The sequence below is a fragment of the Mobula hypostoma genome, chromosome 3 (genome assembly GCF_963921235.1).
Source record: "Mobula hypostoma chromosome 3, sMobHyp1.1, whole genome shotgun sequence".
NCBI classification, from domain to species: domain Eukaryota; kingdom Metazoa; phylum Chordata; class Chondrichthyes; order Myliobatiformes; family Myliobatidae; genus Mobula; species Mobula hypostoma.
This window is the reverse complement of record NC_086099.1, coordinates 186,133,164-186,148,608: the sequence shown is the minus strand read 5'-3', so window position 1 is coordinate 186,148,608 and position 15,445 is coordinate 186,133,164. Positions and strand designations below refer to the sequence as shown.

General features: G+C 41.7%; 1 protein-coding gene across 13 annotated transcripts in view; it reads right to left on the bottom strand.

Annotated features, from left to right (window-relative positions):
* LOC134344445 (sickle tail protein-like) overlaps positions 1-15,445 on the bottom strand; it is a 706,462-nt gene that overhangs the window by 17,020 nt on the left and 673,997 nt on the right. For all 13 annotated transcript variants that reach the window (XM_063044243.1, XM_063044242.1, XM_063044244.1 and 10 more), the window contains 4 exons: positions 13,791-14,343; positions 13,481-13,661; positions 12,650-12,807; positions 8,782-8,925 (listed from right to left, as the gene is read on the bottom strand). In XM_063044243.1, the coding sequence (XP_062900313.1) occupies positions 8,782-8,925; positions 12,650-12,807; positions 13,481-13,661; positions 13,791-14,343 (1,036 nt within the window). The remainder of the gene's footprint in view (positions 1-8,781; positions 8,926-12,649; positions 12,808-13,480; positions 13,662-13,790; positions 14,344-15,445) is intronic.

The window sequence follows — 15,445 nt, the reverse complement described above, 5'->3', positions numbered from 1 at the left end:
AAGTGGAGACGGTGATGTCATTATGCACGTGCAGGATAGTGGGGAGACCATTTTTGATTTTGGCAGAAGAAGCTGGTAGGACTTTGGGATTAAGTTCCTCCCAGAGATACTGGGCATGGTGAGGAATGGTGAGTATTAATTGACAATATCCATGTGAATTCATTTATGCTTGTTGGCAAATCTAGAATATCGGTAATTTGACATGTTTTACATGTGGATGCTTTAGATTTTCACGAGTGAAGGCATCGGCGCTGGATAGCGTGGCTTGTGCAAAGTTCCTTACCGGCCAAGTAGGTCAGTCTTCCTGTAATTTAACTACCAGGCAATATCTTGTGAAAGTTGTGCCAAAGTGTACTTTTTGTCTAACTTTATTGTATCATGCTGGCATTTATAGCGAGAGGATTCGAGTACGGGAGCAGGGAGGTACTACTGCAGTTGTACAAGGCCTTGGTGAGACCACACCTGAAGTATTGTGTGCAGTTTTGGTCCCCTAATCTGAGGAAAGACATCCTTGCCATAGAAGGAGTACAAAAAAGGTTCACCAGCTTGATTCCTGGGATGGCAGGACTTTCATATGAAGAAAGACTGGATGAACTGGGCTTGTACTCGTTGGAATTTAGAAGATTGAGGGGGGATCTGATTGAAACGTATAAAATCCTAAAGGGATTGGACAGGCTAGATGCAGGAAGATTGTTCCCGATGTTGGGGAAGTCCAGAACAAGGGGTCACAGTTTGAGGATAAAGGGGAAGCCTTTTAGGACCGAGATTAGGAAAAACTTCTTCACACAGAGAGTGGTGAATCTGTGGAATTCTCTGCCACAGGAAACAGTTGAGGCCAGTTCATTGGCTATATTTAAGAGGGAGTTAGATATGGCCCTTGTGGCTATGGGGGTCAGAGAGTATGGAGGGAAGGCTGGGGCGGGGTTCTGAGTTGGATGATCAGCTATGATCATAATAAATGGCGGTGCAGGTTCGAAGGGCCGAATGGCCTACTCCTGCACCTATTTTCTATGTTTTTATGTTTCTATGACTGATTGTGAATGTAACAGTGTAACGTGAATGTTTAGTCTCTGTTTGGAAGTTTAGCACGTGTGTACTAAAAGGGAGTAGACGTCTTAGATGAGATGTATTCACTTACATTTTCGCTGCTATGTATAAGGTACAGGGTTGGTGGGATTCTAATGTTGTTTGTATTGTGTTCCTTCAGAATTGCCACTACCATATTAGTTTTGTGCGGTTTGCTTTATGTATTTTTATACTGCATACGCAATTCTTCGATACACAAGGGTGTGGATCGAAAGTTAAACTGAGATTGTAACAGCAAGAACTGGTTGTAAATTCGTTCGTTTTGTTTTGAGACCATCTTCCGGCACTAAAACATCTAAAACAGATAAAAGAATTAAAACCCGAAAAAGTATTTGTTGTCCTGAGGGTGTACTTTTCCCCAGTAAACAATATATAAATAAATAATGAATGTGCTCAAGACACAAGGGATTTAGATTACTTTAAAATAATTAAAACATAAAACGACCATTACAATCAAGGTTGCCAATCACATTGAGATGAAAGGAGCCATGCTACATATTGAAAGCCTGGTACGTCTGCACTCTGGCCACGGACTCAGTGGCACAGTAGGAGGAAAGAGGTGCGATTTAACTCCTGCTGCTCTCGCCCTTTCAGCCAGCAGTCTCATTGCAGAACTGGAAAAGGCAATGAAGGTTTCATAAACACACAGCCCTGTCTACCTTGACTATCTTCATTGCATTAGCAATGTTCACAAAATTATCGAGGTAAGGGTCCTATTTTCGAGAGGTTTACTTTCAACTGGAACCTTTGCTCCACCTCCAAACTGTTAAGACGTCACTCATGAATGCCATTATTTTCCCCACCATTTTGAATAAAAGCAGCCATTATTACAAATAATAGTTTGCCTTCTTTTTTGAAGTAATTTTTAATATTCCGACATCATTGCGCTGTGATTCTTCTGTTTCTCCAGTTCAGAAAGCACCCCACGAAGCAAAAGCTGAAAAGGCAGCTGAATGGCCAGGCTTTGTGAACTGTCCAGAGCTCATCACAAATTAGTGCTTAGGTTTGGCTCTCCAAGGTAAAATAAATTTTTGTCCACTCATTGCCATCAACCTGAAGAGACTGTGGTAGAAAAACTAACCCTGTCTATCAGCAGGAATTGCATCACTGTACCTGAACTTGAATTTATTTCTTATCATTTGCACCTTCTCCAAAATTTGACTGAAAGAAAAATTCATGTAGATTCCTTCCAGTAAGGTAGGCTTGGGAAAACCATGGGCTCCCCCAAACCATGGACTGTGTCTCTTATAACTTGCCTTGAAGTCTAAATCTTAAAACGATGTCTTGACAGGGTAGGTGAAACAACAGGTGTGAATCAAAGTGCTCCACTTCATTGACTAGCAGCAATATTTTGAACTGCCCTCAGTTGCATGTAGAATTCTATGTCAACCTATTTCCCCATAGTTCTGCGGGCTGCCTCTGATGCATTCACTATGCAATACAACTGACTTCCATGATAATTATGCCATTTTAAAGGGTCAAGTCAGAAACACCTCAAAAAACTAGAATGCATAATTGATTTAATTTTAGTGTTCCTCCGTGTCCAAACCACCAGCAAAATTATACACCTGTAGTTTTTAAGAGAACTTCTTATGAACATAACTTAAAATAGAATAAAGGAGATTTCTCAATGACATATTAAAGAGTGTTTCAGATTCAGAGTGAATATGTTAGTTTGACATCTGAAACTTGCTGGTATCCCCACTGATAAATTAGATGTTTAACTTTTCAAATTAGGGCATAGAAATGGACAGATTGGAGAGAAGATAGAAAATTGACAAAAAAAAAATCAAGCTTCAAATGTAAGACTATTTAATAACAACATTTGCTGATTTAATTATTGCTGGATTGAACAGGGAAAAGAACACTGCAATTAATTGGTGGTTCTTTCTAATCTTCGGGGTGTTTCTCCTTTGACCTTTTAATTGACATAATTATCAGTGACTGCACGAAAGTCAATTTTATTTCACAGCAAATACATCAGACGCAGCCCAAAAGAATTACGGACAAATAAGCTGACAAAGAACTCAATAAAGCCTGCAAAATCACCATCAATTTTTCCCAAATTCTACATGTTCTTTGCTGATCTGTGGACTTCATTATAGATGGTCCAGTTCATTTTTCTTCTCAGCAGCTGATTGTCAGGTTTGGCATTACTGATAATCATACCACTTAAGGAGTCAGGTCAGAATCTCCCTGAATATTAGAAAACATCAATTAATTTCAACACTCTTCTCTCCCAACCTTCCCAGTAATCATTTAATCAGCAAATGCCTCAGAATAAGCAGCCTCACACTTGGAGTCTGTTTTTTTCTTGTCTATTTTTTGGTTTAAGTTTATTTTGTTGGTTTCTAGCTGTAACATGTTACATGTTTGCATTTAAGTGAGGATAACAGTTACATTACAGGCACAAACACTGACAATTGATTTAGAAAATGCTACCACAACTCCGACATAGATCATGTTCTCCAGTCATTCAAGTAATATACTTTTTCTTATGCTGAAATAACAAGGTATACTTCTATGTTTGCTCCATCTGTTGATCTTAATTATATAATCCTCACATTAACTGATATTTATAACATGTGGCTTGTCGTCACTTGATATTTGTGCCATATATGGAAACGAGCCACACTATGCTAATGAATTGTTGCTGGGTCATTTGTGAGATTAACTCAACCATAAGCATTCACCGCAGTTTCTTCATACACATTACAAAACAGACTGTTGAGACTATTCAAACTAAAATTTGGCTTTCTTCACAAAAGTATTATGTACCTAACACACTCAGATCCAAAATACTCATCAGGGAGACAAGCATAATAATTCTGTCATCAAAGTAAAGAAAGGGACACAACACAACAGGTGCTGCAGATCTCTTATTCACATTGGTCAATTCACCATAGCCCACTGCAGGTAAATTGGGTTGACAAGCATTTCACAATACTGCATTCAAATAGAGGTCCCAGCTTTCCTTGTGATGTTAAGCAGCTAATGTCACTTGTCAACGAAATGGCAGCCCATGTGCCAGGAAGAATAACAAAGTGCAAAAAAAAAGGTTCCCTTAAAACATGTATGAATAATTCATGAAGAATTTGCGATAAGTGTGATCAAATAAACCAGCTGACAAGCACGTCGTGATGTGGCCATCCTTTCAATAGCTCGGCCACTGCAATCACCCCACTCCAAAATCAGACTGCACCAAAACCAGCTACTCAATCCATTGTCACTTTTTTCCAAGCACATTACAACAACTCCATTCATTGTTCACTAACCGGTTGGCTTTCTCAATTTATCAACTGAAAGTCTGGTTAACTAAAGCCAGACAGTGAACAATGTTGCTTTACAGAACAGATTCAGCAGGGTGTGTTATTTCTTTCCATGATTTCCCATTGCCAGTATTAGACCAAGTCTCCATTTTTATCCCTAAGCTCTCTCTAATGGAAGTCATCCAGAATATAGACCTACTCCTTTACTGCAAGGTTGCAAACCTAACAAACAGTGACTAATATCGAAGGAAAGCTCAGACAGGCTATGCATGGATCTGCTGGTGACTTGATAGAAGTGTGTAAAATGCAGAGGGTCTTGACAAGGGTGGGTGTGGAGGATGTTTCCTCTAATGGCAAACCTGGAGCGAGGTGTAATTATTTAGAAATAAATGGTCTTCCACTTAACATGGAGATAAGTTGAATTGTTTTCCTTCAAAGGCTGAAGGATTTGGAACGCTCTTCCTCAAAGGACAGTGGAAACAGATTCTTCATCCGAGGTAGATAGATTTTTGACATGAGGTTTGAAAGCTTACTGTGAGTGCAAACCTGTGATCACACTTAAATCAGCCACAATCTCCAGTAAATACTGTAGGTTAAGGACCAAGGAATATTCTTGCTTCTAAAGCATGTGGACATTCACCTTAACTGTGCCTGGATTTAACCAACAAGTTTGTATGTTTCATGCAAAGCTGACATTAACTTCTCAAATGTTCTCCAGACATCATAGAAACCAGAGAAACCATAGAAAAACTACAGCACAGAAACAGGCCTTTTGGCCCTGCTTAGCTGTGCCAAACCATTTTCTGCCTAGTCCCACTGACCTGCACACGGACCATATCCCTCCATACACCTCCCATCCATGTATCTGTCCAATTTATTCTTAAATGTTAAAAAAGAACCTGCATTTACCACCTCCTCTGGCAGCTCATTCCATACTCCCATCACTCTCTGTGTGAAGAAGCACCCCCTAATGTTCCCTTTAAACTTTTCCCCCTTCACCCTTAACCCATGTCCTCTGGTTTTTTTCTCCCCTTGCCTCAGTGGAAAAAGCCTGCTTGCATTCACTCTATCTATACCCATCATAATTTTATATACCCCTATCAAATCTCCCCTCATTCTTCTATGCTCCAGGGAATAAAGTCCTAACCTATTCAACCTTTCTCTGTAACTGAGTTTCTCAAGTCCTGGCAACATCCTTGTAAACCTTCTCTGCACTCTTTCAACCTTATTAATATCCTTCCTGTAATTTGGTGACCCAAACTGAACACAATACTCCAGATCCGGTCTCACCAATGCCTTATACAACCTCATCATAACATTCCAACTCTTATACTCAATACTTCGATTAATAAAGGCCAATGTACCAAAAGCTCTCTTTACGACTCTATCTACCTGCGACGCCACTTTTAGGGAATTTTGTATCTGTATTCCCAGATCCCTCTGTTCTACTGCACTCCTCAGTGCCTTACCATTTACCCTGTATGTTCTACCTTGGTTTGTCCTTCCAACATGCAATACCTCACACTTGTCAGTATTAAACTCCATCTGCCATTTTTCAACCCATTTTTCCAGCTGGTCCAAATCCCTCTGGAAGCTTTGAAAACCTTCCTCACTGTCCACTACACCTCCAATCTTTGTATCATCAGCAAACTTGCTGATCCAATTTACCACATTATCGTCCAGATCATTGATATAGATGACAAATAATAATGGACCCAGCACTGATCCCTGTGGCACACCACTAGTCACAGGCCTCCACTCTGAGAAGCAATCCTCTACTGCCACTCTTTGGCTTCTTCCATTGAGCCAATGTCTAATCCAATTCACCACCTCTCCATGTATACCTAGCGACTGAATTTTCCTAACTAACCTCCCATGCGGGACCTTGTCAAAGGCCTTACTGAAATCCATGTAGACAATATCCATTGCCTTCCCTTCATCCACTTTCCTGGTAACCTCCTCGAAAAACTCCGATAGATTGGTCAAACATGACCTACCACGCACAAAGCCATGTTGACTCTCCCTAATTAGTCCCTGTCTAACCAAACGCTTGTAGATTCTGTCTCTTAGTAGTCCCTCCAATAACCTACCCACTACCAAAGTCAAATTTACCGGCCTATAATTTCCTGGATTACTTTTCGATCCTTTTTTAAACAACGGAACAACATGAGCCATTCTCCAATCCTCCGGCACCTCACATCAGTGACGTGATGGCAAAGGACAGCAATGCAACCAGTCTACAGTCATTCCCACCTGGCACAACCAGCATTGGAGGTGGCTGGTTTAATACCGGTTCAGCTAAGCAGCTAATCATTAGCAGTGCCCGAAGAAGCACACGCTCAAGGAGCTTATTGATGCTTTTCAACAGCCCTGTTTTGGTCCATTTATCACACGGCTTTACTGAAAGGAGTATTAAACTACTGAACATGATTTGCTTCATTATTTTAGTTGTTTCCTATTCTGAACCATGTTTGGAGATCTCAAAATCAATCCTTTGCGATCACTACTAAAATCTGACAAGAATGCACAATAGCACAAGAAGTGACATGAGACGACGAGGTGTTAATGGTAACAAATATCACTTCACCTGGCATCATTCTAATGTGTGTTCACACTGTTTTACTGCTTGCTTTATTATTCCCAGAACAGCCCATATTTGAACTGCAAAGCAGCAAAATAAGTGAGTGTGGTGAAATTGTTCCAAAAGAGCTGTGGACCCAAGTGAAGGCAGTGACATATAATGATCACTGGCTGCAAAGGCAGTCATGTTTACTACCTACCAGTCATTTAAGACCATAAAACGCGTAAGATACAGGAGCAGAGTTAGGCCACCTGCCACATCGAGTCTGCTCTGCTATTCAATCGTGGCTGATCCTTTTTTTAAAATCTCCTTTTCAACCCTAGTTCCTGGCCTTCTCTCTGTAACCTTTGATGCCACATCCATTCAAGAACCTATGAATCTCTGCCTTAAATACACCCAACGACCTGGCCTCCACAGCTGCACGGGGCAACAAATTCCACAAATTCACCACCTTTTGGCTAAAGAAATTTCTCAGCATCTGTTTCAAAAGGGCGCCCCTCTATTCTGAGGCTGTGCCCTCTTGTCCTAGACTCTTCCACCATGGAAAACATCCTTTCCACATCTACTCTGTCTAGGCCTTTCAACATATGAAAGTTTTCAATGAGATCCACCGCCCCCCCACCCCCAATCCTTCTGAATTCCAGTGAGTACAGAACCAGAGCCATCAAATGCTCCTCATATGATAACCCTTTCATTCCTGGAATCATCCTTGTGAACCTCCTCCGGACTCTCTCCAACATCTTCTCTAAGATGAGGGGCCCAAAACTGTTCACAACACTCAAGGTGAAGCCTCACCAGTACTTGATAAAGCCTCAGCATCACATCCTCGCTCTTGTATTCTAGACCTCTTGAAATGAATGCTAACATGGCATTTGCCTTCCTCACCACCCACTCTTCCTGCAAGTTAACCAAACAGGGTGTTCTGCACAAGGACTCCCAAGTCCCTCTGCATCTCAGATTCCTGGATTTTCTTCCCATTTAGAAAATAGTTGAGCACTTGCAGAGCTCAACCTTCCCGTAATGGGCATTAATACAATTTTTTTACCAGGCATCCACTGAGGAATGCCCAAAAGCCCCAAAAATGTTTGCTGCAGTCAATTTCAGAATAAATGAGGATGTGCAACCATATCTTGGTGTAATGGAAGCAGAAACGTTGCTTTCTTTGGCAACCTAATTGCTATGGATTCTTTTGTACATTATAAAAGAGGCTTGTTTTAACGAAAGATGAACCGAGGAAGTCTAGAGCTCCTATAACACATTACAGCCTGTTGGAAAAAGAGTGTTATTTTTAGTCTTCCAAAAACCCAATCTGCATCCCTACACTGCAATGAAAAATCAGCATATTCAGCTTTGTTTGCCAAATGCAACTATAAAAGCTTTCTGCTACTGTTATTTTATGGTTGACTTCCCTTTATTTTTCCTCACTCTGCCTTGTCAAGCCATGGACTAACAGACCGATCACTTCTCAGTCTTCTGTCAACACCATTTTAAATTACCCTGCAAATGTTGTTGGAGCAGAACTTCAAGGCAAGGTTGCCTTATTTTCTTCAGCCACACTCTTCTCATTTCTTATGCTTGATTCAGCCCACAGAGAGCTGACAGTGGGAATTTAGTGGCCCCAGGCTTTCAATCTATACCATAATTAAACAGATTTAGAAACATCCTTTGCAAAGCTGGTCTAATCATCAAAAATTTAAAAAGCTAAAACCTTAGAATTATTTTACTAAATCTTTGATGGAAGAAATGCAGCCACATTAAATTAACTTTATGGATGTGAGAACATGTGCACACTGCTCTACAGTTAACAGTTTGTTTCATTAAATCATTTACTACCATGCCATTTACCTGTAGCTCTGCCATTAGTCGGTTGCCCTCATCTTCATCGTCTTTGACGGCAGTAGCTGCTATTGGTGCAGGGGTCAACGTCAGATCCTTCACTTCCACAGGACTTCGTGGAGATTTGAGTAGCACTGGGCTATTCTCCTCAGACTGTTAAAAATAACAAGTATACTTTTTAAATCTGTAACACAACACCATTTCTTATTCATTAATCTGTGAAGCCAAGGGTGGCCAGTGTGGGGAAGTTATGCTATTTCCTTGGTGCAGTGGAATTGAATCTTCTGGGATTGAATGAGGCACATGACCAGATGGAGAGGTTTATACATCTTAAAATACAGTGGATTCTGGACAATAGGGACACATCGGGACCAATGCATTCTGACCCAATTAAGCACCTGCCCCATGAAGGTTCATGGAAATGGTTAAAAAGGTATGAATGTCAAACTGAGTAACAAATTATGTATTTAACTGAAATACAGAACAAATTAGAACACTACCAAAACCATTTAAAAACTGTTCCCTCTAAGCACGGTGTAGCTTCTAACGGCCACACAAGTGTGCACAACAGATGCCAGTTAGTACCTACTCTGCAACAGTCTCCTGCCCCAATTAAGCAGCATTGTCCCAAATAAACAAAGAAATGTGTGGCAATTTTCTCAATTAGTTTTTTGTTAAGTATTGTTACTCTTTTAAGTAAGTAAACTATGGCCCAATTAACTGGAGTCCGTTGTACATCATTGTAGCTGTTAATAATTAATGTTCCCGTTTGAAATTTGTCTTATTGAGTCTAAAATTCACTCAAGAAATTGTAAACGTATTTTGTTACTGAAAATGTTGATGTATATTTCCACACAATGCCTCAACACTGCCTCATTTACAAATCCTAAACAACACAGACAAAATGCTGGGGGATCTCAGCCGGCCTGGCAGCATATATGGAAAACAGTACAGTCGAAGTTTCGAGCCGAGACCCTTTGGCAAGACTGGAGAAAAAAATGATGAGAAGTTGGAGTTAGGTGGTGGGGTGGGGGGGAGGGAGAAACACAAAATAATAGGTGAAACTGGGAGGTGGGCATTGATCCACAGGCATTGATCATGTAGATAGTCAGAGGCTTTTTCCCAGGGCTGAAATGGTTGCCACAAGAGGGCACAGGTTTAAGGTGCTGGGGAGTAGGTACAGAGGAGATGTCAGGGGTAAGTTTTTTAAGCAGAGAGTGGTGAGTGCGTGGAATGGGCTTCCGGCAACGGTGGTGGAGGTGGATACGATAGGGTCTTGGGGTCTTGGACTCCTGGATAGGTACATGGAGCTTAGAAAAATAGAGGGCTATAGGTAAGCCTAGTAATTTCTAAGGTAGGGACATGTTCGGCACAGCTTTGTGGGCCAAAGGGCCTGTATTGTGCTGTAGGTTTTCTATGTTTCTATGTGGGAGGAGGGGTGAAGTAAAGAGTTTCGAAGTTGATTGATGAAAGGGATACAGGGCTGAAGAAGGGGGAAGCTAATAGGACAGGACAGAAGGCCATGGAATAAAGAAAAAGGGGAAGAGCACCAGAGGGAAGTGATGGGCAGGCAAGGAGATAAGGTGAGAGAGGGAAAAGGGGATGGAGAATGGCAAGGGGGGGGTGGTATTACTGGAAGTTTGAGAATCGACATTCACGCCATCAGGTTGGAGGCTACCCAAATGGTGTTGTGCTTCAAGTTGCTTCACTCAGCTTGGAGGAACACCACCCGTTGGACAAATTTGTCACCACATTACAGGAAAGACATAATTAAACTGGAAAGTTACAGAGAAGATCTAGGAGGATGCTGTTAGTACACAAGGGCCTGAGCTATTGGGAAAGGCTGGACAGGCTAGGACATTATTCCCTGAAGTAGCAGATTGAGGGATGACCTTATACAGGTGTAATATCATGAAGGGTACAGATAGGATGAATGCACATAATCTTTTCCTGACTGAAAGGAAACTAAGAACTCGAGGGCAAGCGTGTCAGGTGAGAGGTAAAAGGAATATGAAGGGTAACCTCTTTACAGACAGGGTAGTTGTATACAGAATGAACTGTCAAGGAGCATGGTTGAGGCAGGCATAATAACAGCAGTGAAGAGGCACTTGGATAAGTACATGGATAAGACAGATATGGGCCTTACCCAGCTAAGTTGATCTAGCTTGATGGACACCTGTCAGCAGAAATGAGATGGGCCAAAGGGCTGTATCGCTCCATGATGTACAAAGTCAGGATAATCCTGGCTTGCTGGAGCTGAGGGGCAGTAGCACTAACTGCTGCACAGAGTTTAGTGTTTGTTGAAACAAGGCAATTAGCCTGATCACAGCGGAAAGACCTAAGACTTCTCTCTGGAGCACACTTTAACAGTCTAACATGCTGATGACAATGTTCTGTTGCATTATTAATTATTTAGTTTTACATAAAAGCACAAGGAGATTATCATGATTTATTTGTTTGGTAATTGGAGATTCAAAGAAAAATTATCCATATTGTCATCATGTGGGCAATGGGAAATACTAGCCATGTTAATGCTCCACATGAGGCTTTAAGAATGTAAGAGTGGCTATTGCTGAACGTAATACTCTCTGTAAAAGTCAATTCAGCACATACACAATCTTGAAAAATCCCCTGGAATAAGCACCCCATTGTCACTTCTTAAAATGATTAGTAAACTCAAAATTAAAATGTTAACTTTATTAACACCACTCTTCATATATTTGACTATCACTGAGAATACACTGTCCTCAATATTTTGCTTGCAAGAATGCAAGTAACAGAACAGAGTGAAATTGCTGAAAGCCATGTTTCTTCTTAAGACAACTGTTTGGGAAACCCAAGGTACCAACAAATTTGTCTGACAGATATATGCACACACTAATAAAGCAGAATATACTGCACAACTACTCCCACATCTATCTGGGAATGGCAGGATGTACTTTTGCACTCATATTATGCCATGAGTTTTAAAGGCCCTTAGATAGAGAATATTCAGGGAACGAAGAAGTATGGGCCACGTACAGGCAGAAGGGATGAAGTGCCATTGGCTTAATTAATTTGGCACAATATCATGAGCCAAAGGGGCTGTTCCTGTGCTTTAATGTTCTGTGTTCCATGAGCTCTCAAGCTCAGCTTAAAAAAATGTTTCCTAAGGCAACAGAAAATCAGGATTGTGTTTTTGCTCTCCCCATTTTAAAGAGGGCCTTAATATTAGCTATGTTTCTCTTTTCACAGGAAATGAATGTGCTCCCCAAGATGGCTGCTCACCTCTTTGTGGACTGTGGGTTTGGGAAGAGGGTGTGCAGGAAGATGCAGGGGCCCTTGTCATAGTTCCTCTCAAGCAGCTGCGTGACTCTGATCTACAGGCAGCTCCCAGGGACACACGGGGGGGAGATGGCAGATCATCGATTCGGTGAAAGACGCCCTTTGCTCTGCCCGAAACTTGTTGGTCTGGCAGCACACTGACTGGACGATTCCAGGCTACAGGGGCACACGCTGAGGGATGCACAGAAGGGCTCTGTAGAGAAGGACCACAGTGTAGAGTGGTCAGGTTGGGTGTGGAAGCCCTCAATTATTGTACTAGTCTCTCTTGGCCACTCAGGAGCAAGCTTAGAGAAGGGTGGGACCTGCAAATACTAAGTGTGGAAGGCAGAATCAAATGCAGAAACAAAACCCCTTAACAAAGTGCCTTGACTGGGCTGAAGAGAGGTAGCTCTGGCTCATTATTGAACTATCTGCAAAATGAATGCTTATCATTTACTGAAATACACTGAACCAATGCAAACACCTGCATGGAACAAGACGACTTGTGCACTTGCTAACACTGTACAATAATTAGCTTCACACAATCAATTGCTATCCCGAAGCAAAGACTTACTGCAACAGGACTGCTCTCTTTCATGGCAGCAAGTATCACTTCCCCAGACCTCGCCGTAGTCAAACCAGAACCGGGTGGATAGGATCTGCGTGGAGGTGGTGGTGGCGGTGGAGATTTCATCGGCTTCTCATTTCCTGCTTCCAACAATGGCACCTCCTCTGCAAGATACCAAGAGGCATGCATCACTCTGCCAAAGTTAAGGCCCATGCTTTTTGATATTGGGAAGGAGGGTGTGATAGGGGAAGTGAAGCGAGAGGTCACAATCTGCAGTTCAAAGAACTGAGTGACAAATATAACCTTCACTTTCAACCTGTTAATTGCTCATACCTCACAGGTCATCGGCAACACTTTGAGTTTACTCAATGTGAGTTGGGCAGCAACAGGGTGTAGCGGATAGCGCTATCGCTTTACAGTACCAATGATCGCCAACTGGGGTTCGATTTGCGTCACTGTCTGTAAGGGGTTCGTATGTTCTCCACAGGACCGAGTGCTCTGGTTTCCTCTCATATTCCAAAGGCACACGTTTACAGTTAGGGGGATTAAGTTGTGGGCACGCTGTGTTGGCACTAGAAGCACGGCAACACCTGCGGACAGCCCCCATCACATTACTCACAGACTTGACTTGACGTAAACAACACATTTTATTAAAAGGTTTGATGTGCATGTGACAAAGCTGATCTTTTTTAAATCAAAACTCAATTCAAATTTATCGAAGCTGGAGTGAAAGGAAAACAAAATGTAATCCACATTGAGTTTGAATGTTGGAAAATCATGTCCTTTTACCCTCTCACACTAACTTTTCTCCTTGCTACAAAAGATTATGTTGCATACCTAATTGTTTGATCCCATCCACGTCCTCTGGCTTTGCAGCTGGTTTCTGTTCAGGTTCCACTTCCAGGCTCGGAATTCCCTTCATCATATTTGCTTGGGCTTCCTCCAGAAGTCGCTCAAACTCCCTCTCATCATACTGATTCATGTTCTGTCTCTTTTCCTCCCATTCCTTCTCCGCTGCCTGGAATCAAAGCAAAACAGATTCTCAGGTTTAAATGCATTTAAGCACAGTTCCCAATGTCCCTGCACACACTTGAAACCGTCAGCAACACCGCCAATCAAATTGACCCCACAAGTGTAAGAGGCATACCTCAATGGTCATTTTTCGGTGAATGCCTTTTTTGGTACTTGTTGCAGCATGGATTTCTTCGAAGAAGAGGTTCTGACCAGGAGGAACCTGCGCGCTCGATGGTGAGATCTGAAACTGATGAACTGCGGCACTTTGGGTCTGAAATACTCCATCTGCCGGCTCCTGAGGTGGTTTGACCACAGCTGCACTGATCTGAGGTGGCGGCTGAACACCGGATAATGCACTGTGTGGCTGTTTGGACATGACCAGGGGACTCTGGGTAGAGTGAGCTAAAGCTGAGGAGTGGTGGGATTGGTGAATTAGGACGGGAGAACTTTGAACATGGTGGACGACCATATGCGACTCTGATTTCACCAGGGAGTTCTGAGCCTCAGTGAGTGTACCCAAACTGCTCAGAGGGTGCGTTGCTTGTGCAGTATGGACAGGCTCCTGAGTTTGCAAAGGAGAATCTTTGGCCACTTCAGTCTCAGCAGTTGTGACAATAGTTTCTGTATTGCTTGTCTGTGATGGACGAGGGGACTCTGCTCCTCTCAAAAGGTCTTCGGTTACATGCCTGAGTAGAAAAAAAAATGAAGCATTTTAAAGATTTTCTGCGGTGAGATTTGAATGAAACACATTTATGGAATACACTTTGTTTAATCAGACTATGTTTCTTTATACAACTTTATCCACAATACTGTGCAAAAGTCTTAGGCATGTAAAAAATTCTGTAAAGATGCCTTAAGAAATAGTCATAGTCATACTTTATTGATCCCGAGGGAAATTGTGTTTCGTTACAGTTGCAACAACCAAGAATAGAGTATAGTTATAGCAATATAAAAAAACATAAATAATTAAATAATAATGTCAATTATGCCAGGAAATAAGTCCTGGACCAGCCTATTGGCTCAGGGTGTCTGACCCTCCAAGGGAGGAGTTGTAAAGTTTGAGGGCCACAGGCAGGAATAAATTCCTATGACGCTCAGTGTTGCATCTCAGTGGAATGAGTCTTGGTGGAATCATGAAATTTCTAAATATATAAAGAAAATTATTATAAAGAGATAAAGAGCAGTAAACAGTAAAAACACTAAACCAAAAGAATATTTGGTCTGACTACCCTTTGCCTTTAAAACTCTTATCAATTCTCTTAGGAACATTGTCATGCAGTTTTATAAGGAAGTTGGCTGGCAGGTTGTTCCAAGCATCTTGGAGAACTTGCCACAGTTCTTCTGCAGACTTGATTCTGTCTGTTTTAGTAATCCCAGTCAGCCTCGATGATGTCAGGGCTCTGTGAAGGCCATCTGAAAACTTATAAAAAATCTGGAGTGCCTAAGAATTTTGCACAGTATTGTACATCAGGCAAATTCCACAGTCTGACAAATTCCACAGGTAGACACACGCCGAGAAGAATTAGCTTGCTAATAACGCAAGGTGAGGTGGCCCACACAGATAATGTTTTCCAAATGCATCTTTGATCTTGCAAAACTAGTATCCTGATAGCAATATTGAGCAAACAAGTCAACAAAGCATTTGAAGATTAAAGAGATAAAGCCACAGAACTTCCAGGCTATTCCTGGCGAATTGTATGCATTCTTCTGCAGACTGGGCAAAAGGAAACTTTGTTTATTCAATACTCACGGCTAATCTATTCCATCAGTCTTATTGACAGTAAGACT